The sequence below is a fragment of the Desmodus rotundus genome, chromosome 2 (genome assembly GCF_022682495.2).
Source record: "Desmodus rotundus isolate HL8 chromosome 2, HLdesRot8A.1, whole genome shotgun sequence".
Taxonomy (NCBI): domain Eukaryota; kingdom Metazoa; phylum Chordata; class Mammalia; order Chiroptera; family Phyllostomidae; genus Desmodus; species Desmodus rotundus.
In genome coordinates, this window is record NC_071388.1 from 103,164,280 (window position 1) to 103,190,399 (window position 26,120).

At 36.2% G+C, this 26,120-nt stretch overlaps 2 protein-coding genes and 1 long non-coding RNA gene across 24 annotated transcripts in view; 2 read left to right on the forward strand and 1 right to left on the reverse strand.

Moving 5' to 3' along the window:
• Positions 1–13,442, forward strand: part of IQCG (IQ motif containing G) — a 120,331-nt gene extending 106,889 nt beyond the window's left edge. For 4 of the 7 annotated variants that reach the window (XM_045185987.3, XM_045185988.3, XM_045185990.3 and 1 more), the window contains one exon: positions 12,966–13,389. In XM_045185987.3, coding sequence (XP_045041922.2) covers positions 12,966–13,090 — 125 coding nt within the window. In that variant the 3' untranslated portion in view covers positions 13,091–13,389. Of the gene's footprint in view, positions 1–12,965 lie in introns of all 7 variants that reach the window. The other 3 variants (XM_045185993.2, XM_024578137.4, XM_045185991.3) reach the window with 3 other exon arrangements.
• Positions 1–26,120, reverse strand: part of LRCH3 (leucine rich repeats and calponin homology domain containing 3) — a 144,221-nt gene that overhangs the window by 31,944 nt on the left and 86,157 nt on the right. For 11 of the 14 annotated variants that reach the window (XM_024578226.4, XM_045185975.3, XM_045185980.3 and 8 more), the window contains exons 7-12: positions 17,559–17,652; positions 16,509–16,629; positions 13,723–13,871; positions 6,103–6,179; positions 2,202–2,250; positions 1,038–1,187 (exon numbers count right to left, since the gene is read on the reverse strand). In XM_024578226.4, the coding sequence (XP_024433994.3) occupies positions 1,038–1,187; positions 2,202–2,250; positions 6,103–6,179; positions 13,723–13,871; positions 16,509–16,629; positions 17,559–17,652 (640 nt within the window). The remainder of the gene's footprint in view (positions 1–1,037; positions 1,188–2,201; positions 2,251–6,102; positions 6,180–13,722; positions 13,872–16,508; positions 16,630–17,558; positions 17,653–26,120) is intronic. The other 3 variants (XM_045185982.3, XM_045185986.3, XM_045185979.3) reach the window with 1 other exon arrangement.
• Positions 18,381–26,120, forward strand: part of LOC139440696 (uncharacterized) — a 72,402-nt gene continuing 64,662 nt past the window's right edge. For all 3 annotated transcript variants that reach the window (XR_011650877.1, XR_011650876.1, XR_011650878.1), the window contains exon 1: positions 18,381–18,559. This is a non-coding gene — a long non-coding RNA (uncharacterized lncRNA). The remainder of the gene's footprint in view (positions 18,560–26,120) is intronic.

The window sequence follows — 26,120 nt, forward strand, 5'->3', positions numbered from 1 at the left end:
CTCTTGAAATCTCTCCTATAATTCTTAAAATCTATTGCTGTGGTAGGGTGTGTAGCACTCATCATACTAGTAAAAGTATTAGATGTATCATAATAATTCTGAAATAATGACTAAAGGTGCAGAATGGTTTAGTAACTTTATAAAAGCTAAGCACATACTGAGAAGCAAAGCTGGATTCAAATTCAAATACTTAAGATTCTAAGCTATTACCGCTACACAACACTGTTTCTTAGGAACCTTAGAAATCATGTAGTTTTATGCCTTTAATTTGCACCCTAGTCTAATTATTATAATTATCCTCCATTTCAATTTCCTCCTTTCTTAGTCTCTTTCTAGCATATTCAATACCAATACATTAGGTTTTCAGAAGTATCTTTCCTGTTTTTTTTTCCTAACAGATCAAGATTAAACTCTAATTTGACATCTAATCATGACCATCTACAATGTGGTTATGTCTTACTAGCTATGGCAAAAAAAAAGAAAACCCAAAAAACCAGATTTAGAAGCAACTATACAGGTTGTAAATGTTAAAAAAAGAAAAAAGAAAAAGTATTAACAGGAGTTGATAACTGAGTAAGTATGGAGAGAGAACAGAAAGGAAAGAATCAAAGATGACTCTAAAGGCCCGTGAGTCTCACAAATTTCTGGTATTGGGCAGACTGAGGAAGTAGAGACAGGTTAGCCGACAATGCTGTACACTGGCATGGCGCTTTCATTTTTGTAATATTATTGATCTCTACTAACGCACTAGAGACGGAGAAAATGGCAGCTGGACAGTAAGTAATGGCTAACTCCGAGGAAGAGATACTGTTCTCAGAGCAAGAGCATCCTGTCTAATTGTCCAGGCCTATCTACATGAGGACAATGAATCTAATCATAAGTAGGAGACGATTACACTATTTACTCCAGATTCCTTATATGAGGGGAAAAAAAGTTGACATTTTAATTAAGACAGTAAGTAATGACAGCCTTAGCAAAACAAATAAGCACTTCTAAGAAACTTTAGGAATATTATTAAATGAATTCAAAGGACTCACCTTGACAAAGTCCAGGACGGCATCTCTCTGAATCTGCTTGGTCCTTATTTTCTCCTCCTCATACTGTAGGGCAGCAAGCTGTGCCTCTCTCCGAGTACACTCTACCAACTGTTCTCTTCTCCGATGAAGTTCGAAGTCTGAGTGCGATGGCTGAAACAAAAGGCAGTTTGCACATGCAAGTGAGGGAACTACTTGCACATCAATTTAGGGAACTACTACTGACCTGACTTTTATTTTGTAGTCACCTAGTGTTTCTTTAAATGTGTTTACTGCGAATTTTTTCTTATTTTTGCAGTGTGTTCTTATATGTACTATAAAGCCAGCTTGTGGGTAAAGATTTATTTTGTCTGGTATCTAAAACACTGTCAGCAAGCATCAGGGGTACGTGTTATACTAACTGTATGACTGAGAAGAAGGGTAGCGAAGTTTACAGATATCTGACAACTAACAGTAATTTAAGAATTATAAAAGAAGAAAACCATCTTTGTTAAAAAAAGGTCAAAACTGCTCTTCCCAAAAGTGACCAGAGGTAACCTCTAAAAATGGTCTGCTATTCACTTGACCCAGAAAACCCTACAAAATCATGCAAATCAAGAGGTTCAAATCTTTGTGTTCGCTTTAAGAATATCTGCGAAACTGCCCAGGCCATCAAGGTTATGCATATTCAAAAAGCCACCAAGAATGTGAAAGATATCACTTTGAAGAAGCAATGTGCGTCATTCCGTCATTACAATGGCGGAGCTGGTAGGTGTGCCCAGGCCAAACAGTGGGGATGGACACAAGGTTGGTGGCCCAAAAAGAGTGCTGAATTTTTACTGCACATGCTTAAAAGTGCACAGAGCAGTGCTGAACTTAAGGGTTTAGGTGTAGATTCTCTAGTCATTGAGCACATCCAGGCAAACAAAGCTCCCAAGCCCTGGTGCAGAATTTAGAGCTCAAGGGTGGATTAACCCCCACAGGAGCTTTCTTTGCCACCTTGAGATGATCCTTCCTGAAAAGGAGCAGATAGTTCCTAAAACAGAAGAGGAAGCTGCACAGAAGAAAAGGATATCCCGGAAGAAACTGCAGAAACAAAAGCTTATGGCCCGGGAGTAAATTCAGCATAAAATAAGTAATAATAAAAGTTAAAAAAATATCAAAACTAATACAGAACATAATTTTTACCTGATTGTGACTTGGTGATAGTGACAAGAGAAATGGCTCAACTGGAACCCTGACCCAAAAAAGAAAAAGAAAAAACTCTTTGATAAGAGAAACAGATATATAAAAGACAAGTGAAACTTCATTGTTAATGTAGTTTTCTATTAATCAGTAGGCAAACTGTCTAGTCAGCACTGAAAGACTAAATGAATTTTTTGTAAACTTCAGCCCAAGTCATTAAATGAAGCTACAGAAATACCTGATGTCTCCAACTCATGTTTCACAGGATACCACTGACAAGCTGTAGACAGCCAACAACTGTCTGTAATCAGCCAGTGCTGATGATAGTCATTTGAGATCACTTTTCAAACAGTATCATTTCTTTACAGCACAAATAACTATTATCACCTTTACTACCATGACTGAGACAAGATATATGTAAATGGAGATTGTTTTATATACAAAGTCATTTATCAATAGAAATCTGGAATACTTCGGAACCTGGAATTGTACTTGTAAAGCACTCCTCCTCCTATTTTCAATTGATGAAGAAATTTTTATAACAAAACTAAAGATTCTGTTAGTTTTTATTCTTAAGAAAAAGATGAAACCTGATTTGACGCTTAAGAAACAGTAAAACTCCCCTCCTGGTTTTGTCAGCGTTAATTCCTATAGTTTTGTATTTATCTTTTTCCTGAACTGGATTTAGTGTTTCAAGTTTCTGTTTACTCACCTGTGTTTTTAAAACTAACAATGTTGCAACAGTGACTTTTTGACATTTAGGACCTGAAAATTTAAACTATGATTATTAGCCAAATGTTTTTTAATTCTATATTGCTTCTAATAGAAATTAATAAACTTTACAAGACCTAGCCTGATACTATTATCCCTCCTGAACTAAAATGCCATTCAAATAAGTAAACCCTTTTTTAAAAATGATAATATTTGCTAGTTTTAACTTTATATTTATTTAATCCATCTTGGCAAATAACTACAAAATACTTACCAATTTATCATAATTTATCTCCTTACCTTTATTATCCTGTAGGCAGGCAGTGTCTTATGTGTGTAAGGAAGGGGAATATAGGAAGCAACGTTCATGGTGGGTGAGGGGAGGAAAAGAGAATTAAGAGGAAAACTGAGCAACTTTCTTTTCACCAATGACTAATGGACAAGTAGCTGTTTGTTAAACTGCCTCAATTCCTTTTAGTCTTTGTGATTGGAAGACTGGTAAGATTTTTTTTGGTTACGACAGGTGTTGATAGCCTGAGAGTTGCCAGTCATTTCAAGGTAATTTTGTTTTTCTAGATTTTTTTTTTTTAGAACATTCTTAGTATTTTCTTCATTTCTTTTTTTTTAGATTTTATTTATTTTTATTTTTAGAAAGAGGGGAAGGGAGAAACAGAGGGAGAGAAACATCAATGTGTGGTTGCCTCTCAGGTGGCCCCTCCTGGGGACCTGGCCTGCAACCCAGCCATGTGCCCTGACTGGGAATCGAACTGGTGATCCTTTGGTTTGCAGGCCAGAGCTCAATTCACTGAGCCACACCAGCCAGGGCTGTTTTTCTAGGTTCTAATTAATGTAATTCCATTTGAACATAAGCTCCAGGAGGATAGGAACTTTTGGACTAAAGTTCACAGCTATTTCCCAATACCTGGAAAAGTACTTGGCACAGAGTGGCACGTAAGGTACTGAGCAAATATCTAACTGAACAAGTGAGGTACAGTTGACACTTAAACTATGTGGGGTTAGGAGCACCAGCCCCCTCTCCCTTGCAGTCAAAAATCCACCTATAACTTTTGACACCCCCAAAACTTAGTTATCCCTCAGTATTTGTGGGAAACCCACCCTTCCCCAGCTGATACCAATATCCGCAGATGCTCATGTCACCTACATAAAACGGCGTAGATCACTGCGTGAAGTTGGCCTTCCACATCTGTGAACTCCCAAATGCGAATCAAAAACAGAACAAGTATTCATTGAAAAAAAAAATCCATATATAAGTGGACCCATGCAGTTCAAACCCATGTTTTTTAAGGGTTAATTGATCTGAGAGCTTAAACTGGTAATTGGGATAAAGTACTGAGCTCTATCCAAAGACTGCATTAAGGCCTAGTGATTTGAAACACCCAATTAAAAGCACAGTCAGCCCTCTATATCTGCGGGCTCTGCATCAGGATTGAACCAACATTTTCAATCCATGGTTGGCTGGAACCCCAGTGCGGAACGTGGTGATACAGAGAGCCTACTAGGACTCGCAAACTGTGGAATCTGTAAGTGGTCCTGGGACTGATCCCCTCTGGATAATGAGGGATCACTGTAATCATGGCTTCAGTTTGCCACACTGTGGCAGACTAGACACTCTGAATGACTCTTTCACTGGAAATAATTAAAATGTTGAATAAAATAATTTTCAAAATCCTGCCAAAGTGCCATTAAAAATAAAGAACCTATAGATTCTAAAAAAAACCTCTGGATTCTTTTAAAAATAGGAACTTTGGATTAAGGTTTGATAGGTATATTTTTGGCCCTTATGATCTCCTCAACTGGTGTTATTCCAATAAATACATTACATGTCAAAAGGACTTTGCAGATGAAATTAAGGTTACTCATCAGCTGACCTTAAAATGGGGAGATTACCCAGGTGGTCTAATATAATCACATGGGTCCTTAAAAGAAAAGGAAGGCAAGAGAGTTCATGAGATGTAGCATAAAGGGAAACCAGAGAGATTCAAAATGTGAGAAGGATTTGGCTCACCATTGCTGGCTTAATATAGAAGGAGCCATGAATCAATGAATGTGGGTGGACTCTAGAAACTGAAAATAACTCCTAGCCGACAGCCAACAAGGTGAACAGGGACTTTAGTCTACAACTGCAGGGAACTGATTTCTGCCAACAACCTGTACAAGCCTGGAAGTGGATACTCCCCAAGGGTCTCCAGATAACAATCCAGGTCAGCCAAAACCTTGACTTTGGGCAGATAACCAAGAAAATCCTGTCAAGATTTCTATCCAATGGAATTGTGATATAATACATGATTGTGTTTTAAGCTGTTAAATTTGTGATAATTTATTACATTAGCATTATAAAACTAATACATAAGGCAACTGAGCAAAAGAAGCTGGCTTTTACCTTGAAGGTTTCTACTAAATTCTGGAAATCTTGAGCTTTACTGAGGATGAATGAAGGAACTAAGAGGGATGGGAGGTAGAGTCTACATCCATCCAAAGTGGGAACATGTAATAGGAAATCCCTGCATAAAATTGGATTCTCAGAAGGCCATACCCTTAGCATAAGTAGACCTGGCAACTAAAAAACCACTTTGAGATAAATTTCAGAAATATAAAATTTAACTAAATCTCTATGAACTGAGTGATATGACTATAAAAGGCCAAGTTATTAATTTCTTTAATTATTCTCCCCATTTTCTTTATACAGCTATGTCTCAGTGCCCTAAACAACCGTAATACCCTGTCAAGTATAAGTAAAGAACTATGTATGACACTTCCACATAGGAAATTTACCACTGTTTAAGAACAGGCATGTCAAGGTTGCTGCTTTAAAGAGTTCATTGCATCAGAGAGGAAGCAAAAAGCAAAGGCTGGAAATTTCATTTAGCTGCATTTGTGCATCAATCCAGACACAGCACCACAAAATCTCATTGTTATTAAGTATTTTCAAATCAAATAATTCTTTAGGTAATGCTTTAGGTGATCTGAATTTAGAATCAATAAATCAGTTTTACTTGTTTTGCTATTACATGAGCTGAAAGGCACATTATCACTCAGCTCTAAATATACAGGATCTAAAACACACAGGATCTAAAGCCTTAATTCTACCTAGATCTATATAAAACTGAAATCATTGCATACTTTTTATTGAGTTTTAAGACAGAAACAAATGAATAGAATTGGTTTTTCAAACCTGTTTTGATGTAAATATCTTCTCAAGTCTTCTGTTTTTTGAAACTCCCTCATGGGCAATGGCTTTACTAGTGAACCCTACACCAAAAAACAAAACAAAACCAAAACAAAGATAAATTAATTTAACATACATATCCAGAACACTGTGATTACACAATGCACACTCAACTTGGCATTTAGGGACATGTATATTACACTAAAATATATTATAAACAGAAAATTCAAATGTAAATTTTTAAGTTGAAAGCATTATAGGCGATCTTACTGCTTTGGTAAACACAAAACTACTCATAATACAAAAATGTTTCTTTTATTTTCAAAAAAGGTAGATTTCCTTCTCACTGCATTATGTAAATTATAGTGGTCATAGAGTATGAGTGCATGATAAGATAGATGTCTGAGTTGAAAGGATCTTAGATGTCACCTAGTTACAAACTTCTATGTAGAACAGAAATTCCTACCTACCCTACTAGTAATAGGGAGTTCATTGGGCGGATCTCATTTCTTCTTCATCGTCGCAAATTGTTACTTACATTAGTCACACACATAGTCATGGGATGTTGGTGGAATATCAGTATAAAGAAAAAAGTAATTTCTTTTGATGATGAAATATTAATTAACAAGAAATACTGGTACTTTATTTATAAACTAAAGGGTAAATGTCATTTCAAAAAACATTATTGAAGAAAATTAAACTGACTTAACTGATATGGACCACACACTGAAAAATATAAAATTATAAATCAAAGAAGCTTGAAGGTTATCACAGCATGTATTTTGTCAAATGAAAATTTATAGAAACCATGCAATCTTATTTCAACCCTAAAAATAATAATCAAAATAGGTATTCTTTTTTTGATATTTTATAAAAGCTACTTTATTTCATATTCATCCAGAGTTTCGTATACAATTATTTATACATCTGCTTCTTTTTTTATCATTCACTTTATTTATTAAGTTTTTAATTTTTATTGTTATTCAATTACAGTTATTTGCCTTTTCTCCCCATCCCTCCACCCCACCCCAGCCGGACCACCCTCCCTCCCCCACCTCCACCCTCCCCCTTGATTTGATCCATGTGTCCTTTATAGTAGTTCCTGTAATCCCCTCTCCTGACTGTCCCCTCCCCACTCCTCCCTGGCTATTGTTAGATTGTTCTTAACTTCAATGTCTCTGGTTACATTTTGTTTGCTTTTTTCTTCTGTTGATTATGTTCCAGTTAAAGGTGAGATCATATGGTATTTGTCCCTCACCGCCTGGCTTATTTCACTTAGCACAATGCTCTCCAGTTCCATCCATGCCGTTGCAAAGGGTATAAGCTCCTTCTTTCTCTCTGCTGCGTAGAATTCCATTGTGTAAATACACCATAGTTTTTGGATCCACTCATTTGCTGATGGGCACTTAGGTTGCTTCTAGTACTTGGCTATTGTAAATTGTGCTGCTATGAACATTGGGGTACACAGGTTCTTTTAGATTGGTGTTTCAGGGCTCTTAGGATATAATCCCAGCAGTGGAATTGCAGGGTCAAAAGGCAGTTCCATTTTTAGTTTTCTGAGGAAATTCCATACTGTTTTCCACAGTGGCCTCACCAGTCTGCATTCCCACCAACGGTGCACTAGGGTTCCCTTTTCTCCGCATCCCTCCAACATTTGTTGATTTGTTTATGTTGGCCACTCTGACTGGTGTGAGATGGTACCTCATTGTGGGTTTAATTTGCATCTCCCTGATGGCTAGTGATGCTGAGCATCTTTTCATATGTCTCTGGGCCCTCTGTATGTCTTCCTTGGAGAAGTGTCTGTTCAAGTCCTTTGCCCATTTTTTCATTGGGTTGTTTGTCTTCCTGGAGTGGAGTCATGTGAGTTCTTTATATATTTTGGAGATCAGGCCCTTGTCTGAGGTATCATTGGCAAATATGTTTTCCCATACTGTTGGTTCTCTTTGTATTTTAGTGCTGTTTTCTTTAGCCATGCAGAAGCTTTTTATTTTGATGAGGTCCCATTTATTTATTCTTTCCTTTATGTCCCTTACTTTAGGGGACATGTCTGTGAGGATGTTGCTGCATGGAATGTCTGAGATTTTCCTGCCAATGTTTTCCTCAAGGACTTTTATGGTGTTATGACTTATATTTAAGTCTTCTATCCGCCTTGAATTTATTTTTGTGTATGGCGTAAGTTGGTGATCGAGTTTCATTGTTTTGCATGTAGCTGTCCAGATCTCCCAACACCATCTGTGGAAGAGGCTGTTTTTGCTCCATTTTATGCTCCTGCCTCCATTGTCAAGTATTAATTGACCATAAAGACTTGAGTTTATTTCTGGGCTCTCTGTCCTGTTCCATTGGTCTATGTGCCTGTTTTTATGCCAGTACCAGGCTGTTTTGATTACGGTGGCCTTGTAATACAGTTTGATATCGGGTATTGTGATCCCTCCTGCTTTGTTCTTCTTTCTCAAAATTGCTGCAGCTATTTGGGGTTGTTTATGGTTCCATGTGAATTTCTGAACTGTTTGTTCTATATCTGTGAAATATGTAATGGGTACTTTAATAGGGATTGCATTGAATCTATAAATCGCTTTGGGTAGTATGGCCATTTGGATGATGTTAATTCTTCCAATCCATGAGCATGGTACATGCCCCCATTTGCTTGTGTCTTCCTTAATTTCTTTCTTCAATGTTCTGTAGTTTTCTGAGTATAGGTCTTTTACCTCCTTGGTTAGGTTTATTCCTAGATACTTTATTTTTCTTGTTGCTATATCAAATGGGATTTTTTTCCTGATTTCTGTTTCTGCAGTTTCGTTGTTGGTATACAGGAATGCCTTTGATTTCTGAGTATTGACTTTGTCTCCTGCTGTTTTGCCAAATTCATTTATTAGGTCAAGTAGTTTTTTGGTGGAGTCTATAGGATTTTCCATGTACACTACCATGTCATCTGCAAACAGTGACAGTTTCATTTCCTCCTTTCCAATTTGCATGCCTTTTATTGCTTTTTCTTGTCTGATTGCTGTGGCTAGGACTTCCAATACTATGTTGAACAGGAGAGGTGAGAGAGGGCATCCTTGTCTTGTTCCTGATCTTAGTGGGAAAGTTCTAAGTTTTTTTCCATTGAGTATGATGTTGGCTGTAGGTCTCTCATTTATGGCCTTTATCATGTTGAGGAATGCTTCCTTTATTTCCACTTTGCTGAATGTTTTTATCAGAAATGGGTGCTGTATCTTATCAAATGCTTTTTCTGCGTCTATTGATATCATCATGTGATTTTTGTCTTTGCTGTTGTTTATGTGATGTATTATGTTTATTGATTTGCGAATATTGTACCATCTTTGCATCCCTGGGATGAATCCCACTTGGTCATGGTGGATGATCTTTTTAATGTGCTGGATGCGGTTTACCAATATTTTGTTGAGAATTTTAGCGTCTATGTTCATCAGTGATATTAGCCTGAAGTTTTCTTTCTTCATTGTGTCTTTATCTGGTTTGGGGATTAGGATAATGCTGCCTTCATAAAAAGAGTTTGGGAGTCTTCCATCAGTTTGGATTTTTTTGAATAGTCTGTGAAGTATAAAAGCAATTAACTCTTCCTTAAATGCTTTATAGAATTCTCCTGTGAAACCATCTGGTCCAGGGCTTTTGTGCATTGGGAGTATTTTGATTACTGCTTCAATTTCCTCTGCTGTTACTGGTCTGTTCAGGTTTTCTGCTTCTTCTTCATTGAGTTTTGGAAGATTATATTTTTCTAGAAATGTGTCCATTTCACCTAGGCTTTCAAATTTCTTGGTATACAGTTCTTTGTGGTAATTTCTTATAATCATTTGTATTTCTGTGGTATCAGTTGTAATCTCTCCTCTGTCATTTCTAATTGTGTTTAATTGGATGCTCTCTCTTTTTTTCTTGATGAGCCTACTTAAAGGCTTGTCGATTTTGTTTATCTTTTCAAAGCACCAGCTCCTGGATTCATTGATCCTTAGAATTGTGCTTTTATCTCTATGTCATTTAACTCTGCTCTGATCTTGGTTATTTCCTTCCTTCTGCTAGCTCTGGGCTGTCTTTGTTGTTGTTCCTCCAGTTCTTGTAGGTGTAGGGTTAGGTTGTTTGTTTGAAATGTTTCTATCTTTTTAAGGTAGGCCTGTATTGCTATGAGCTTCCCTCTTAGGACTGCCTTTGCTGTGTCCCATAGGTTTTGGGTTGTTGTGAGTTTATTTTCATTCATTTCCAGAAACTTTTTGATTTCTTCCCTAATCTCATTCTTGACCCATTCATTGTTTAATAGCATGCTATTCAGTCTCCATGATTTTGAGTGCTTTGGGGTTTTTCCTTTGGGGTTGCTTTCTAGTTTCAGTCCCTGGTGGTCAGAGAAAATGCTTGATATGATTTCAGTCTTCTTGAACTTGTTGAGGCTTGCTTTGTGTCCTATCATGTGGTCTATCTTTGAAAATGTTCCATGTACACTTGAAAAGAATACGTATTTTGCTTCTTTGGGATGAAAAGCTCTCTATATCAGTTAAGTCCATTTCATCTAGGGTATTGTTCAGTGACACAATATCCTTGTTGATATTTTGTTTGGAAGACCTGTCCATTTTTGACAGTGGGGTGTTAAAGTCCCCTACTATAGTTGTGTTGCTGTCAATATCTTTCTTGAAGTCCTCCAAGATTTTCTTTATGTATTTGGGTGCTCCTATGTTGGGTGCACATATATTTTACAATGTTTATGTCTTCTTGGTGGATTCTTCCTTTGGGTATTATGAAGTGACCTTCTGGGTCTCTCTTTATGGCCCTTCTTTGGAAGTCTATTTTGTCTGATATGAGTATTGCTACCCCTGCTTTTTTTTTCATGTCCGATTGCTTGGAAAATTTGTTTCCAGCCCTTCACTTTCAGTCTGTGTAAGTCTTTTGTCCTGAGATGGGTCTCTTGTAGGCAGCATATGTGTAGGTCATGTTGTCTTATCCATTCAGCTATTCTATGTCTTTTGATTGGAGCATTTAATCCATTTACGTTTAAGGTTATTATCAATAGGTAGTTATTCATCAAAATGGGTATTCTTGAATAAAAAGAAAACAATTTATCTAAAAAGTATATCTAAAAATCAAGTGTAAAACTAGTTATGGTCTAGTTCCAAAAAATAGATACATTACGTATAACTAGAAAATCTTTTGTGAGGTATTGCAAAGGGCTAAAGCTGTCTGGGTACGAGAATCACATAAAATTAGTTACAATTTTAGAATCCTAATGAGAAAATAATTATTCTAATTTCAGTCAATATGGCTTTTTAAAAAATAAGCAAAAATCTCTCCTAGTGTGTAACCACCAGTGACTTATCACCCTGTTGTATACTACAATTATCTGAAACTATTGCCAAGAGGTAGATGAAATTTTCACAACATAATGAATGTGACATTGGTTTTATTTTTTTAAAAAATATGTCATATTCTATAAATGTAAACCATACTCTATTTTATCATAATACTTCTATGTATGTGAGAGGTATTATAATCACTTTGAGTAGAAATCCCTCATTTATACAGCCTAAGTAACCATAGAATGATGAAAGAGAAAGACCACAAGAAAAAAGATTCCCTTTAAGATTATAGTGTGCATTGTTAATTTTCACTTTATTGTGAATTAGTTGCTCTTACAGAGATGTTTATAGCCTGAACCATAGTGGTTTCACTAATTAACTAGTGCACATGGCTATCTTTGGGTTGCAGGACTTTGTTTTGTATAACTTTATCCAACTTTAAATATGAGTGTCTTTGCCTTCAGACAGGAAACTGAAAGGATTTTTTAAAAAGAATGATAATATCACTCCATAACAGGTCCCATTTGAAGTGATTATTCTGTATTTCATGATTCTCCAAAAAGGCCCAAGTGTTTTTCAACAACCCCTGCTCAGAGCCTGGGACCAACTCCAGACATTAGCAACACACACACTCTGAAATGGAGCCATTTCATTATGCTGACTAGATATACTGAAGAATGCTATTTCTACTTGAGACCCTTGGGGAATTGGCAGAGAGTATGCAATATAGTGAATGCTCATTTGTTTCATAAGGCAATTCAATGCTCCATTCTAAGAGACACCCAAGAATTTTAACGGAAGACAATTCATGTGCTCTGTGACTCAGCATAAAAGCTCCAATATAATTAAGCTCATTATAAAAATTCCATGGGTCTGGCCATTTCTGTCCCAATGAAATGCTGCATCTAACAATTCCTCCCCTATCCCACTTGCGGACTGACTTGCAGTCTCACCATTGTAGAAGGACAGGAAGACCCACTTCTATCTGGTCTACAAAGGTGTGTACTGTATAAAATATTCAGAAAGTGGAAAGGTTTCTAGGACCTAGATCTCCATTAGCACCTATTAAGACAATAGAATAATAGCTATAATCACCCAGAACAAAGTGTGAGAAACAGGCAAGTTAGCAAAATAACTGACCCAGTACCAAGAAGCAACTTGACTTATGTCCCCAGCTTCTAAAAATCCAGTTCCAAGCAATCAGATTTGGGGGGAAGGTGGACTGACAAAACAAATTCTATAGTTAAGTTTGTATGCTGCCCCAAAAATCACCAGTTTGGTTCAATTCTTAATTACTGATCAAAACATGATTTATCAGTTAGTAATAATACACCTATCAGAATGGCCATCATCAATAAGTCAACAAATAAGTGCTGGTGAGGATGTGGAGAAAGGGGAACCCGTCTGTACTGTTGGTGGGAATGCAGACTGGTGTAGCCACTGTGAAAAGCAGTATGGGGTTATAAATAATAATAGATCTGTCTTTTGACCCAGTGATTCCACTTCTGGGAATTTATCTGAAGAAACCTGAAACACTGATTTGAAAAAACATAAGCACCCCTATGTTCATTGCAGCATTATTTACAATTGTCAAGATTTGGAAGCAGCCCAAGTGCCCACCAGTAGATAAAACAACTATGGGACATTTATACTATGGAATACTACTCAGCCATAAAAAAGAAAAATTTTACCCTTTTTGACAGCAGATTGACCTGGAGGACATTATGGTAAGTGAAGAAAGCCAGTCAGAGAAAAACAAATACCATATGATTGCATTCACATGTGGAATCTAATGAACAAACTGAACTAACAAGCAAAATAGAGACAGACTCATAGAAGGATGACAGCTAGAGGCAGGATTGGGGAGTAGAGGGATTGAGAAAAAAAGAAAAAGGACTCATGGACATGGACAACAGTGTGGTGCCTGCAGGGGGAGGTGGATGGGTGGCTGGGTGTGAAAAAGGGTATAAGGGGGATAAATGGTAATGGAAAAAAATATAATAATACAAACTATTATTAAAAATAGCAATAAGAACAGTGAAGAGCATCATATTCCCTTGCATTTTCTTCAAAGGCATATGATATTATTAGGACACCTTTAATTCCTTTTTCAAAATTCTAAAATCCTTTTATTTGAAAAATAAACCCTATTTGAGACTATTGATTTTTTAAAAAATGAATCTGAAAAAAATTAGTAATGAAATTGGAACTGAAAATAAAGCAAATAATCAAGCCTAAATCAACAAATCACTATTATGACAGAAATTTATACCATCATAAATTATTTTTACTAGGGGACAGCAACACAGTTAGGCTTAAATGCGTGTACTACCTCATGAGAGATTCGCCGTTGTTCAATGTATTCCATGAACTGTGAACTGAGGCTGTCTGAGTCCAGGCCCCTGGGCTGTCTCACCTCGTCGTCTTCGTCCTCTGCAGCACAGCTGTCAATGTAGTCAATCTGGTCCAGATCATGTTCCACTGTTCACATCACACATACCGGAAAAACACATTCACATTAGAGAGCTAATGAAAGACATTAAATTGCATTCTTTCCTTTTCCCTCACATTTTCTATTGTGAAAGTGGAAGAAATGAGTTTAAATTATGTAACGCCTTTACTACTCAGCCCATGACCACTCATAGAAATAAGCTCCAGACAAATCTTAGCCCTAGTGCACCAAAGGGTAATTATTGGAATACAGACCTCTAATATTTTTTTTCCCTAGGACAGCTCTTTACTGTTTTAAATATGACAATCTGAGTTTGTGACACAAAGAAGAATAATTTTAAACATCGAAAGGTACATCTTTTAGGTTCATTCCCCATGTTTTAGATTTGGGGTATAATCATATCTCTCTTGGAAAAGGTGGAAGGCACAAAACCTAACACAATCAACTCAAAAGAAAAGAGAAAGGGTGGGAGGAAAGTAAACTTGAGGATGAAGAAATAGATACTGACTGCTGTTTCCCTTCCTATAACTGGTGTCCATAACTAGAACAAAGGTTTTCTATTTTAAAAATGATTTTCTAGAGGTCAACATTGTAGATATTTTAGATATTTTTTGGATAGAAGAAAATCATTTGGGAAATTTTTCATTCTCAAAATGTTTTGGGGTGAGAAGCATATAAATAAGATTAAGTGTGGGAATGCCCCATTATTTTTAAGTTTAGAAAGTAACCATTCTTAAAAACCTGTTAAAATAGCACACTAGGGAAAAAAACTTGCTAGTTCCTTGATAGTTTCTTCAAAGATGTATTAAACCCCAGTTACTGTTGTCTGATGGTCTATAAAATGCCTAGATGTTGCGGTTTGGGGGAATAGTGAATTTGGAGAATTCAATAACTGCAGTTAATACAAAAATAAATTCTGAGTTATCAGAGTTATTAATATTAATAGGTATACCCACAATAGAAACCAGGTACAGAAATGCATTTTTTTCCAGTATGCTAAAACTTGTGAAGCTAAATAAATAATTCACTTTGTCATGACTAATTCTAAAGAAAGCAACATCATATTTTCATTTCAAGGGAAATAGAATGTAAGCCACAAAAGTGAACCACATATGTAATTTTAGATTATCTAGTAGCCAAGTTTTTAAAGTCAAAAGAAAGGATGACTAATTTTATAATATTTTTTATTTTGTCAAATATTTCTAAAATATCATTTCTACATATAATCAATATAAAACATTACTAGTAATTTATATTATTTTTTCATGCAAAATCTTCAAAATCTGATGTTTTACACTTATAGTACATCTCCACTGAGAAAAGTCACATTTCAAATGCTTAATAACCACATGTAGCTAGTGTCTACCATACTGGACAGAACAGATATAGACATTATTTTAAGTCAGAAATGAACCAGTGAGAAAGGTATCTCATATACAAGGAAGATTAAAAAGAAAACTACTGAAATATGAATAAAATAAGTGACAGGAGCAAAAAAGAATATAATATGGTAAGAAAAAATGAGAGCAAACCACTGAATTAAAATCACGATTCAGAGACAAAAGCTCTTCTCAGATAATATAATGGATTTCTGGATAATCAAAGTCATTTCTCCTTTACAGCTAACCCTCAAAATTTAATAATTAGGATTGGTAATTCAATCTAAAGCAATATTAAATAGAACACTACAAGCAAGAGTCTACCTCAGAAGCACAAGGAAGCAAAAAAGTCTGTTAATGAACTATGAAAACAATTAAAAAATGGAAAAAATTTAAATCACAAATTTTAAAATATCAGAATACGGAAAACTCAGATTCAGATGCCCTGGAAAAGCTCAATTCCAGATGAAAGAAAATGGAATGAAGAACAACACTGAATTCCTAAAAGAGGTCAAATGATGACCAAAAAAAAAGTCTTTTAAAAGGAGAATAGTACTTCAAAAGTAGATCCAGGTTAAATCAAAGTTAACAAAGGTCTAGTCCAGGTAAACTGTCTTTAATAAAGTTTACCCCCAAAATAAGAGAGAAACACTGTATTTTAACCAAGAGCCTGAACACAGAGAAATCCAAGTTTAATTCCAATAGAAAACAATTTTTTCACAATCATATGAGAAGAGAAAGTTTTATGTTTGTTTGTTTGTTAAAATACTTTATTAATTTATTTTTAGAGAGAGGGGAAGGGAAGGACAAAGAGAGGGAGAGAAACATCAGTGTGTGGTTGCTTCTCACATGCCCCCCACTGGGGACCCTGTCAACAACCCAGCCATGTGCCCTGACTGGGAATTGAACCAGCGACCTTTTGGTTCACAGGCCAGCACTCAATCCACTGAACCACACTAGCCAGGGCAAGAAGAATTCTTTAAGAGCTGAAGAATCTACAGATACACAAACCAAAGGAGTAGGTGTGGAAAAGACCACTTGTAAGAGTTACAGTGGCCCTGGCTAGGCAGCTTGGTTAGTTGGAATATCATCCTGTACACCAAAAAGGTGTGGATTAGGTTCCCAGTTGGGGTGAATACAGGAGGCAACCAATGGATGTTTTTCTCTCACATCAATGTTCTTTCTCTCAAATCAATAATATATCCTCAGGTTAGGATTAAAAAAATAAAACTAAAAAAAAACTAGAGTGATTATAAAGACCTCAGATGTCAACCAGGAACTGTTTACCTCCACCATTTGTTACTACTGAACTGCTGCGATTCTCTTGGTACTGGTTTTCTCTCCGTAATCTTTGTTCTTTAGTAATTTCCGCTACTCGAAGAGGTAAATCTGAAAATTCATCTGCGGGCTTAAAAAATAGAAGAAACATTAAGAAACATCATCTTAAATTTTAGACAACAAAGTATTTAAAAGCACGGATGTAACATAAACTCATTAAAATTTATACTTAAGAAATAGCAGAAAAGTTCTGGATGTGCATGATGGTGACAATTTCTCAACAATGTTAATGTACTTGATGCCACTAAAATGTACACATAAAAATGGTTAAAATGATAAATTTTATGTGTATTTGACCACAACTGGGAAAAAAAAAAAGAAATAGAAGAGCATATATGACTCTATAAATATGGATACATATGTACATGAACTTGAAGTACAGGTACACATATGTACTTGTATGGATACAGCCCCAATTATGAAGACACCAACCCACACAAATACAGAAGCAATTCCAAATCCCAAATTGGTGGTTTTCTGAAATTACTTTGCTTTGGACTTCCAATGAAACAATGTTATGAATGGTAAGTCTTGCTAAAGAAAAGTTTATTTAATCATTTAAACCAAACTATACCTAAAATATTGTATCTTAGTAATTTTCAAAAAGAGAAAACCTAATATTAATAACTAAATGAAAGAGAAATATGATACAATGAGCCAAGAAAGTTGTTTATCTTGAGCATGTGGATATTCTTCACTAAGGTTCCCACCTCATTACCCATTAGTTGTTGTTGACTCAGTTCCCACTTAGGTTTTTAGGATATAAAACCATTTATACAAGACAATGAGGTAATAAACATGCAAAACACACATGGTAAAAAGATGATAAAAAAACGTAATACCATTTTTGGATAGTATGACTATGTGGGATTTTTACCATTATCTTGGCTTTTCTGTATTTTATGGAATGGTAAATTGAGCACAATTAAACTTTTCATTTTCATCATTTTATTTTCTCTTAATTAGGACTTATAACGTGCAGAAGAGAGTAACACTTACTTCATTCCCTGACCATCTCTTATCACCACTGTCGACACTATTGAAACCTGAATCAAGAGCTCCATAAGGGCGACCTGAGTATAGTTCTTCATGACTGCCAAAAAGAGACATTAGTTATTACTGCAAAGTTTGATATATTAAAATGAACATTTGAAATAAATCAGATTCAATTTTATAAATAAACATTTTCATTTTCATAGCATTTAGGGACTTAACTATTTAGAATTAAATAAGCATTCTTTTCATTTTTGAATATGAGAAGTTCCAAATTAAAACAGAGTAAACAGAATAGTATAACGAGCTCCCCGGTACTTATTACCAGCTTCAAAACTAACAGTCTGCCATTTTTGTTTCATCTGTTCTTCCACCCACTCCCAATGCCCCTCTCATTTGTTTTTATTTTTAACAGTACTCTTATACACACTGAAATGCACTCACCACAAATAAAGACATCCTTGTAATAACATACACCTCTATTATGATACAGGGCATTTCTACTTTGCCAGAAAATTCCCACATATCCATCCTTTCCCAGTCAATTTTCCTCACCTGGCCGCTGTGTGCTGCCAAGAGGCAACCTCCATTCTGATTTTTTTCACGTTATATTAGTATGGAAGGTAGAATAATGGTCCCCCCAAATGCCCAAGACCTTATCCCTAGAACCTGTAAAGATGTTACTTTACATGGCAAAGAAGAACTAAGGTTGCAGATAGAAATAAAGTTGCTAATCAGATGAGCTTAAAATAGGGAGATTATCTTGAATTATGTGAATGGGCTCACTGTAATCACAAGGGCCCTTAAGAGATGAAGAAGGAAGTGGAGGAGGTCATTGTGATGCATGCTGGCTTGAAGATGGAGGAAGGGGACCAACTGCCGGGATTGCAACAGCCTGTAGAGGTTGAAAAAGGCAAGGAAATGCATCCTACTGAGCCTACAGAAAAGAATGCAGCTGTGCCAGCATCTTAATGAGACCAGGATTTACACCTCTGACCTACAGAACTGTAAGATAATAAATTTGCCTTGTTTAAACCTCTAAGTTTTTGGTAGTTTGTTATGGCAGCAATAGAAAAGTAATACAATTAGTGTTACTTATTAAAGAACTCATAAATATGGAATTATATGTACTCTTTTTTAAATTCAGCATCATGTCAGTGAAAACCTTGAGGTTTTTAATACCTTGCAGTGAATGAATGAAAAATAATATGGTAAGTGTAGATTTAACTTAAAAAAAACCCTGCCAATATGTTTTCAACAGCTATATCATTTTGCATTCTCACCAACAGTGTATTTGAGTTCAAGTTGCCAAAATTCGTCTTAAATTCTCAGTCTTTAATTTTAGCTGTTCTGATGGGGGTAAAGTATTATCTAATTGTGGCTTTAATTTATATTTTTCTCGTGACTAGTGACACTGAATATCCTCTTGTGTGCTTACTGGTCATTCATTTATCTTCTTTTGTAAAATGTTTAAATCTTTTGTCCATTTTTAAATGTAGTTATCAATAATCTTTAAAAAATATTTTTGCTAAGTAAAGGAAGCCAGGCACAAAACACTACATAATGCTTTATTTCATTTATATGAAATTCTAGAAAAGGCAAAACTACACAGACAGAAAGATCAGTAGTTGCCTGAGGCAAAGGGAAAGGGGAAAAACTTACTATACAAATGGGCAAGAAGATGATGGAAATATTATCTATCTTGATTGTGTTGCTGGTTTCATGACTGTATCCATTTACTAAGACTAATTGACCTGCAAACTTAAAATGGATATTTTATTATTTGAAAATTGTATCTCAATAGAGCTGTTTTAAAAAAAATCTGCCAAATCAGTTTTGCCATAGCAGATGTCCCGCTCAGACAGCTCTCTAAGCCACGTATCGCAGCGCTGGGGCTCCACCAGCTCACTAACATTTTATGTTGTCGGTCTTAATTTCAGATATTCTACTGGGGGTAACTTAACTTCCACGTGTGCTCATCGGGCATTTATATATCTTTCTTTGTGAAGTGTCTGTTCAAGTCTTTTGTCCATTCTTTAATTGGGCTGTTTGTCTTTTTAACATTAATTTGCAGGTATTCTTTAGACAAACTGGAAACAAGTCCTTGTCATATATATATTTTACAGATATTTTCTGCCAATCTGTGGTTTACCTGTTCATTTTCTTTTTTTTATTTGAATATTTTATTTATTTGTTTTTAGAGAGAGGGGAAAGGAGGGAGAAAAAGAGGGAGAGAAACATCTAGGCATATGCTCTGACTGGGAATCGAACCAGCAACCTTTAGCTTTGTAAGATAATGCCTAACCAACTGAGCCACACTGGTCAGAACTACCTGTTCATTTTCTTAGTATTTTCTTTTCATGATAGACACTTTCATTTTTATTTATTTATCTAAAAAGTTTAGATGAAATCTCTCATTTCATTTTTTTATGGTTATTGCTTTGTGTCCTCAGAAACCGTTGCCTATTCCAAGTCAAAGTTTTATAGTTTTAGTTTTTGCTTGTTCTTAAACATACTATAAAAAGTTAGCTTAGACTTCCAGCCAAGATGGAGGTATAGGTAGACTCACATAGGTAGACAGACAGTGCCTCCTTGCACAACCAAAAGAAGGACAACAACAAATTTAAAAACAAAAAACAACCAGAACTGACAGAAAATTGAACTGTATGGAAGTCCAACAACCAAGGAGTTAAAGAAACATTCACCCAGACTGGTAGGAGGGATGGAGATGGCGCTCTGTAAGGCGGGTGGCTGGAGGACCAGGTGGTCCCACATTTACATGCAGATAAACTGGGAAGAACAACTGGGGAGCAAGACAGACCGCACAACCCAGAGTTCCAGCGCGAGGAAATAAAGCCTCCAAGCCTCTGATTGAAAATACCTGTGGGGGTTGAGTAGCAGGAGAAACTCCCAGCCTCACAAGAGAGTTCGTTGGAGAGACCCACAGGGTCTTAGAAGGTTCACAAACCCACCCACCCAGGAATCAGCACCAGAAGAACCCAATTTAATTGTGGGTAGCAGGGGAAGTGACTGAAAACCAGCAGAGAGCAGAGTAAGAAGCACTGTTCCCTCTCGGACCCCTGCCCCACATATAGTGTCACAACCCAGCGACCAGCGTTACCCAGATCAGGTGAACACCTAAGACTCCGCCCCTTTACGTAACAGGTGCACCAAGACAAAAAAAAAATGGCCCAAATGAAAGAACAGATTCAAGTTCCAGAAAAAATACAACTAAGTGACGAAGAGAGAGCCAACCTATCAGATGCACAGTTCAAAACACCGGTAGTCAGGAAGCTCACAGAACTGGTTGAATTTGGTTGCAAATTAGATGAAAAAAATGAAGGCTATGCTAAGTGAAATAAAGGAAAATGTACAGGAAACCAACGGTGATGGGAAGGAAGCTGGGACTCAAATCAACGGTTTGGACCAGAAGGAAGATAGAAACATTCAACCAGAAAAGAATGAAGAAACAAGAATTCAAAAGAATGAGGAGAGGCTTAGGAACCTCCAGGACATCTTTAAACTTTCCAACATGCAAATCATAGGGGTGCCAGAAGGAGAAGAGGAAGAAATTGAAAACGTATTTGAACAAATAATGAAGGAGAACTTCCCCAATCTGACAAAGGAAATAGACTTCCAGGAAGTCCAGGAAGCTCAGAGAGTCCCAAAGCTGGACCCAAGGAGGAACACACTAAGGCACATCATAATTACATTAGCTAAGATGAAAGACAAGGAGAGGATCTTAAAAGCAGCAAGAGAAAAGGAGACTTACAAAAGTGCCCATAAGACTATCAGCTGATTTCTCAAAAGAAACCTGGCAGGCAAGGGGCTGGAAAGAGGTATTCCAAGTCATGAAAAACAAGGATCTACATCCAAGATTGCTCTGTCCAGCAAAGCTATCATTTAGAATGGAAGGGCAGATAAAGTGCTTCTCAGATAAGGTCAAGTTAAGGAGTTCATCATCATCAAGCCCTTATTATATGAAATGTTAAAGGAACTTATCTAAGAAAAAGAAGATCAAAACTATGAACAGTAGAAAGACAACAAACTCACAGTTATTAACAACTGAACCTAAACAAAGACAAAAACAAAAACAAACTAAGTAAATAACTAGAACAGGAACAGAATCACAGAAATGGAGATCACATGGAGGGGGAAAAGTTACAGAGAATAAGTAGCATAAATGGTAGGCAGAAGATAGACAGGAGGAGGTTAAGAATAGTATAGGAAATGTAGAAGCCAAAGAACCCATGTCCGATCCATGGAAATCAACTAAGGTGGGGGGTGGGGGGAAATGCTGGTGGGAGGGGGTGTGCAGGGTGGAGGGGAATAAAGGAGGAAAAATGGGACAACTGTAATAGCATAATCAATAAAATATATTTTAAATAGTTAGCTTAATTAGAAACCTAAAACATAATGAAGTCTATTTTTCAATGGTCTATTAGCATTTTATTTAATAAGCCTGCCTAGGTTGAAAAGTAACTTGCAATGTAGAAATTAAAAAGTTCTTGTGTTATTGAATTTTGTGTTCTGTATGTTCTTACACAGTTCGTGTACATAACTTTGAAAAACTTATTATGTCGGGCTGTCACAACAAATTAGAATTTAAGGTACAGGGAAAGAGCAATGCACTTAGATTTCACAGATAAGGTACCAATTTTACTACTTAGACTGTCAGCTCACAGAAGTCACTTAAACATTGTGAAATAAGGTTACCAAATCTAATCACATGCTTTTCATATAAAATGAAAGCTTTATGTCAACTACAAACAAAAGAAAAAAAACCCTATGTGAATATAAGACAGGTTTTATAACCTGTCAATTATTTTACTGATAAAGATCTTACTTTGGCCCTGACCAGGGCGGCTCAGTTGGTTGAGAGTCATCCTGCAGAGCAAAAGGCTGGCAGTTCCGTCCCTGGTTGGTACGTGTAGGAGAGGCAACTGATCAATGTTTCTCTCTCACATTGATGTTTCTCTCCCTTTTGTTCTCCCTCCCTTCCCCTCTCTCTAAAAAAAAAAATAAATAAAATCTAAAAAAAAAAAAAAAGAAAGCACTTGGGGAAGGTTAACATCAGGATTTCAAAAAAGATCTTACTTTGTATGTGACAATATACAGACCTATGTATCTGACGTACTAAACATGCTGATATGACGCATCTGCTCTTATGCTTGTTTTGGAGTCCAGATCTTAAGGACAGGAGCTATGTGTGTTTTACCCCAGCAAAGTCAGGCCAAAATGCAAAATTTTAAAAGCTTTCTAATGAAATACGTATTTATGCTACACTTGAAAAAATTCTTTTCTGCAGCCGCCAAAAGAAATATGTGCATTTCAAGATTTACTAAAAGTTTTTCAAGTAAAGATATCCAGAGCTCTTGAGGATACTGTTTATACACTGTAATGTATATCTATCAAAAGACCAATCAAAACAAGCCTAACTTTACTGTGGTATTTCTCAGTGGGCAGCATAAAGAAAATTAATACAATCTTTTCATTAAGCTATTTTAGTTTTTTATTCAGTGACCTTTAGCTTCTCTACATATTTGCTCTGGCTCAGAGATTAAACTAATAAGATTAAAGTAAGATATACAGGTTTACTAATTTTCCAGGTTTGGTCAGGATTTTCCAGGTTTTAGCACTAAAAATCCTATGCCCTGAAAACCCCTTAGTCTCACACAAAGCAGGAGAGATGGTCACCCTGCATATAATTATGGTCCTCAGGGGGCCAGACAGAGAGCTTCTGCCAGCCAGGCCCCAGTTGTGCCCTGTCAGAAAGTCCTATCTCCCTATTAAACCACCTTGATTCAAATGCATAAGTGATTTCTCTGGAGCAGGAAGATAAACTGTTAAATCAGTAACAGTGCAGGGAGGAATTTGAAACATGACTTTTAAAATAGTTCAACAGATCTCGACTAACAACTTGGCACCATCATCTACTAGCCATATGATTTTACCTTGTTTAACTTATCACAACTTCTGTTTTCTCGTAAGTTAACGAAAAGAAAAAGGTTAACAACACCACCTTACCTTGGAGAGTTGCTAGAAAGAGTAATTGACCCTGGCTGGTGTGGCTCAGTGGATAGAGCACTGGCCTGCAAACCAAAGGGTCGCCAGTTCAATTCCCAGTCAGGGCACATCCCTGTGTTGCGGGCTGGATCCCCAGTAGGGGGCACCTGAGAGTCAACCACACATTGATGTTTCTCTCCCTCTCTTTCTCCCTCCCTCCCCCTATCTCTAAAAATAAATTAATAAAATCCTAATAAAAAAAGAGTAATTGAGAAAATATAAGAAAATATAAATTAGGGACTTGCAAAAACCCTGATTGGCACAAAGCATTAATTAAAAGTTAGTTATCAATCTATGAAGAATGCACTTTTTAAAAAGATTTTATTTATTTTTAGAGGGAGGGGAAAGGAAGGAGAAAGAGAGGTAGGGAAATATCAATATGTGGTTGCCTTTCACATGCCCCCAAATGTGGACCTGGCTCACAACCCACACATGTGCCCTGACTGGGAATCGAACCAGAGACCCTTTGGTTCACAGGCTGGTATTCAATCCACTGAGCTACACCAGCCAGGGCAAGAATGCACGTTTAATAAAGAACATTTCCTTTTATAACAAGTCACTAAAGCTGCTTCATTTGAGTTTAGTTCAACACACATTTACTGAATGCCAGGCAGTGTTCTAGATGCTAAGGATACAAATATGATGGTCATTGTTTTCACTAGCCCAGGCTTGTTGTCGAGAATTAATTTCATCACTGGGGTTACAGAGTCGGGACTGTTCTTATCACCAGCTTAGTCTTTCTTTAGTTTTCTTTCACTGCTATAACCTCATAAATAAATATATTTGGTCTATAATATAAATCTGCTTAAAATCATCTCAACAAAAAAACATAGGTCACTGGAGTTCACCATTGAAAAATGTTTGCCATTGTATAAAATGAAAATGTTATCACAGCAATGCCAATTGCTAAAGGAGTTGGAAACGTTTACACCTGGAAATGAGTAAAACATTTGTGACCTTCAAAAAATTGTTTAGGAAAGATTGTGTGTTGCTCTTATACTACACAAAAGTAGTTAGAAAGTTACATATAAGGACTAAAAGTACCACAGCACCTAATTTGTGTTGAATACCTGAAGAGCTACAGAATTAATAAGAATTCTCTTTAGTAAGACAGGACACTTAAGACTAAACTGGTTCTGGATCACAGCAGACAGCTAGTAACTATAATGACTATTTTCTATTTCTATAAGGCTTTCTGATCAGTAAAGCACTTTCACACACAGATCATTTGATCCTCAGAACTACTGTTAGGGTATAAACAGAGTAAAGATCATCTAGAAGAGACTGAGGCTCGAAGAGATTAAGTGAACTCCCCAAAAGTATGAGATCCATGGCTAGAACCCAAACCTTCAGAGTCCACGATGGCATTTTGAATAAATTTACTGCCAACTACTGTTTCACTGATCTGTACCACAGTGAGGAAGACAAGAAGTTGTACTACTGCATTCACTGGTGCATGAGGAGTTGAAGGAAATATTTTATATAGTATATATAAATATATAAATTGTCTACATACATATATATACACTTTTAAATTTCTAGTACATTCTGAAACCATTACAAATAAAGTAGCATAACTCTGGAATAAATGGAAAACAGAGAGGCAGATTAATCTAATGAGCATCTTTAAGAATTATTATAAAGCCCTGGCTGAGTGGCTCACTTGGTTACAGTGTCATCCTGATACACCAAGTTTGTGGGGTTTGATCCCGAATCAGGGCGCATACAAGACGCAGCCAGTGAATGCATCAATAAGTGGAACAACAAAGCAATATTTCTCTCCCACTCCCACTCCCACTTCCCTCTCTCCCTCCCTCCCTCAAGATCAATTAAAAAAAAAAAACTTCGTGAAAAAAGAAAATCATTACAGGGACTGCAATACATTAGATGTACAATTACTAATTCCTCTGAAGAGACATTATATATTTATGCTACTTAGACTTTTCATTTTGGAAAGTTTTCTCCATTGATTCAAGCTTTTATCTTTTATCTTTTAGAAACACATAAGTCTCTTTCCAGATTTTTTTGATATATGTTCTTAAAGTAATATGATGGGGATTGCTATAGTCAAAAAAAAATTTGGCCAAGACAAAGGACAGAATCACAGGTCTTACAATAGCACTGCACCCCTTAGTTAAAACTCATTATTCATATATGTCATGATGCTTCTTCTTTAGTTTCTTCAGGCATACTCTCACACATACCTTACCCAGGATTCACTATTGTGTTACACTCAACACGCACAGGTAGCAGTAGCAGTTTCATTTTCCTATTCTATTATTGCATGAGAGAAAAATTTTTTTCTTAGGAAGAATTACTGACTCCAAGGTAAAAAATCAATTGGTGTTTATATAAAATAAAAGCTACTTTTATTTGTTGTACATCTTTTAATAATATAGGTGCAAAACACATTTAATGAAAATTTTAAATAACAAAACCAAAACTTCAATACGTAAGAAACAAAGAGTTCTAGACTTCTGGTCAAAATAGAGGCGTAGGTAA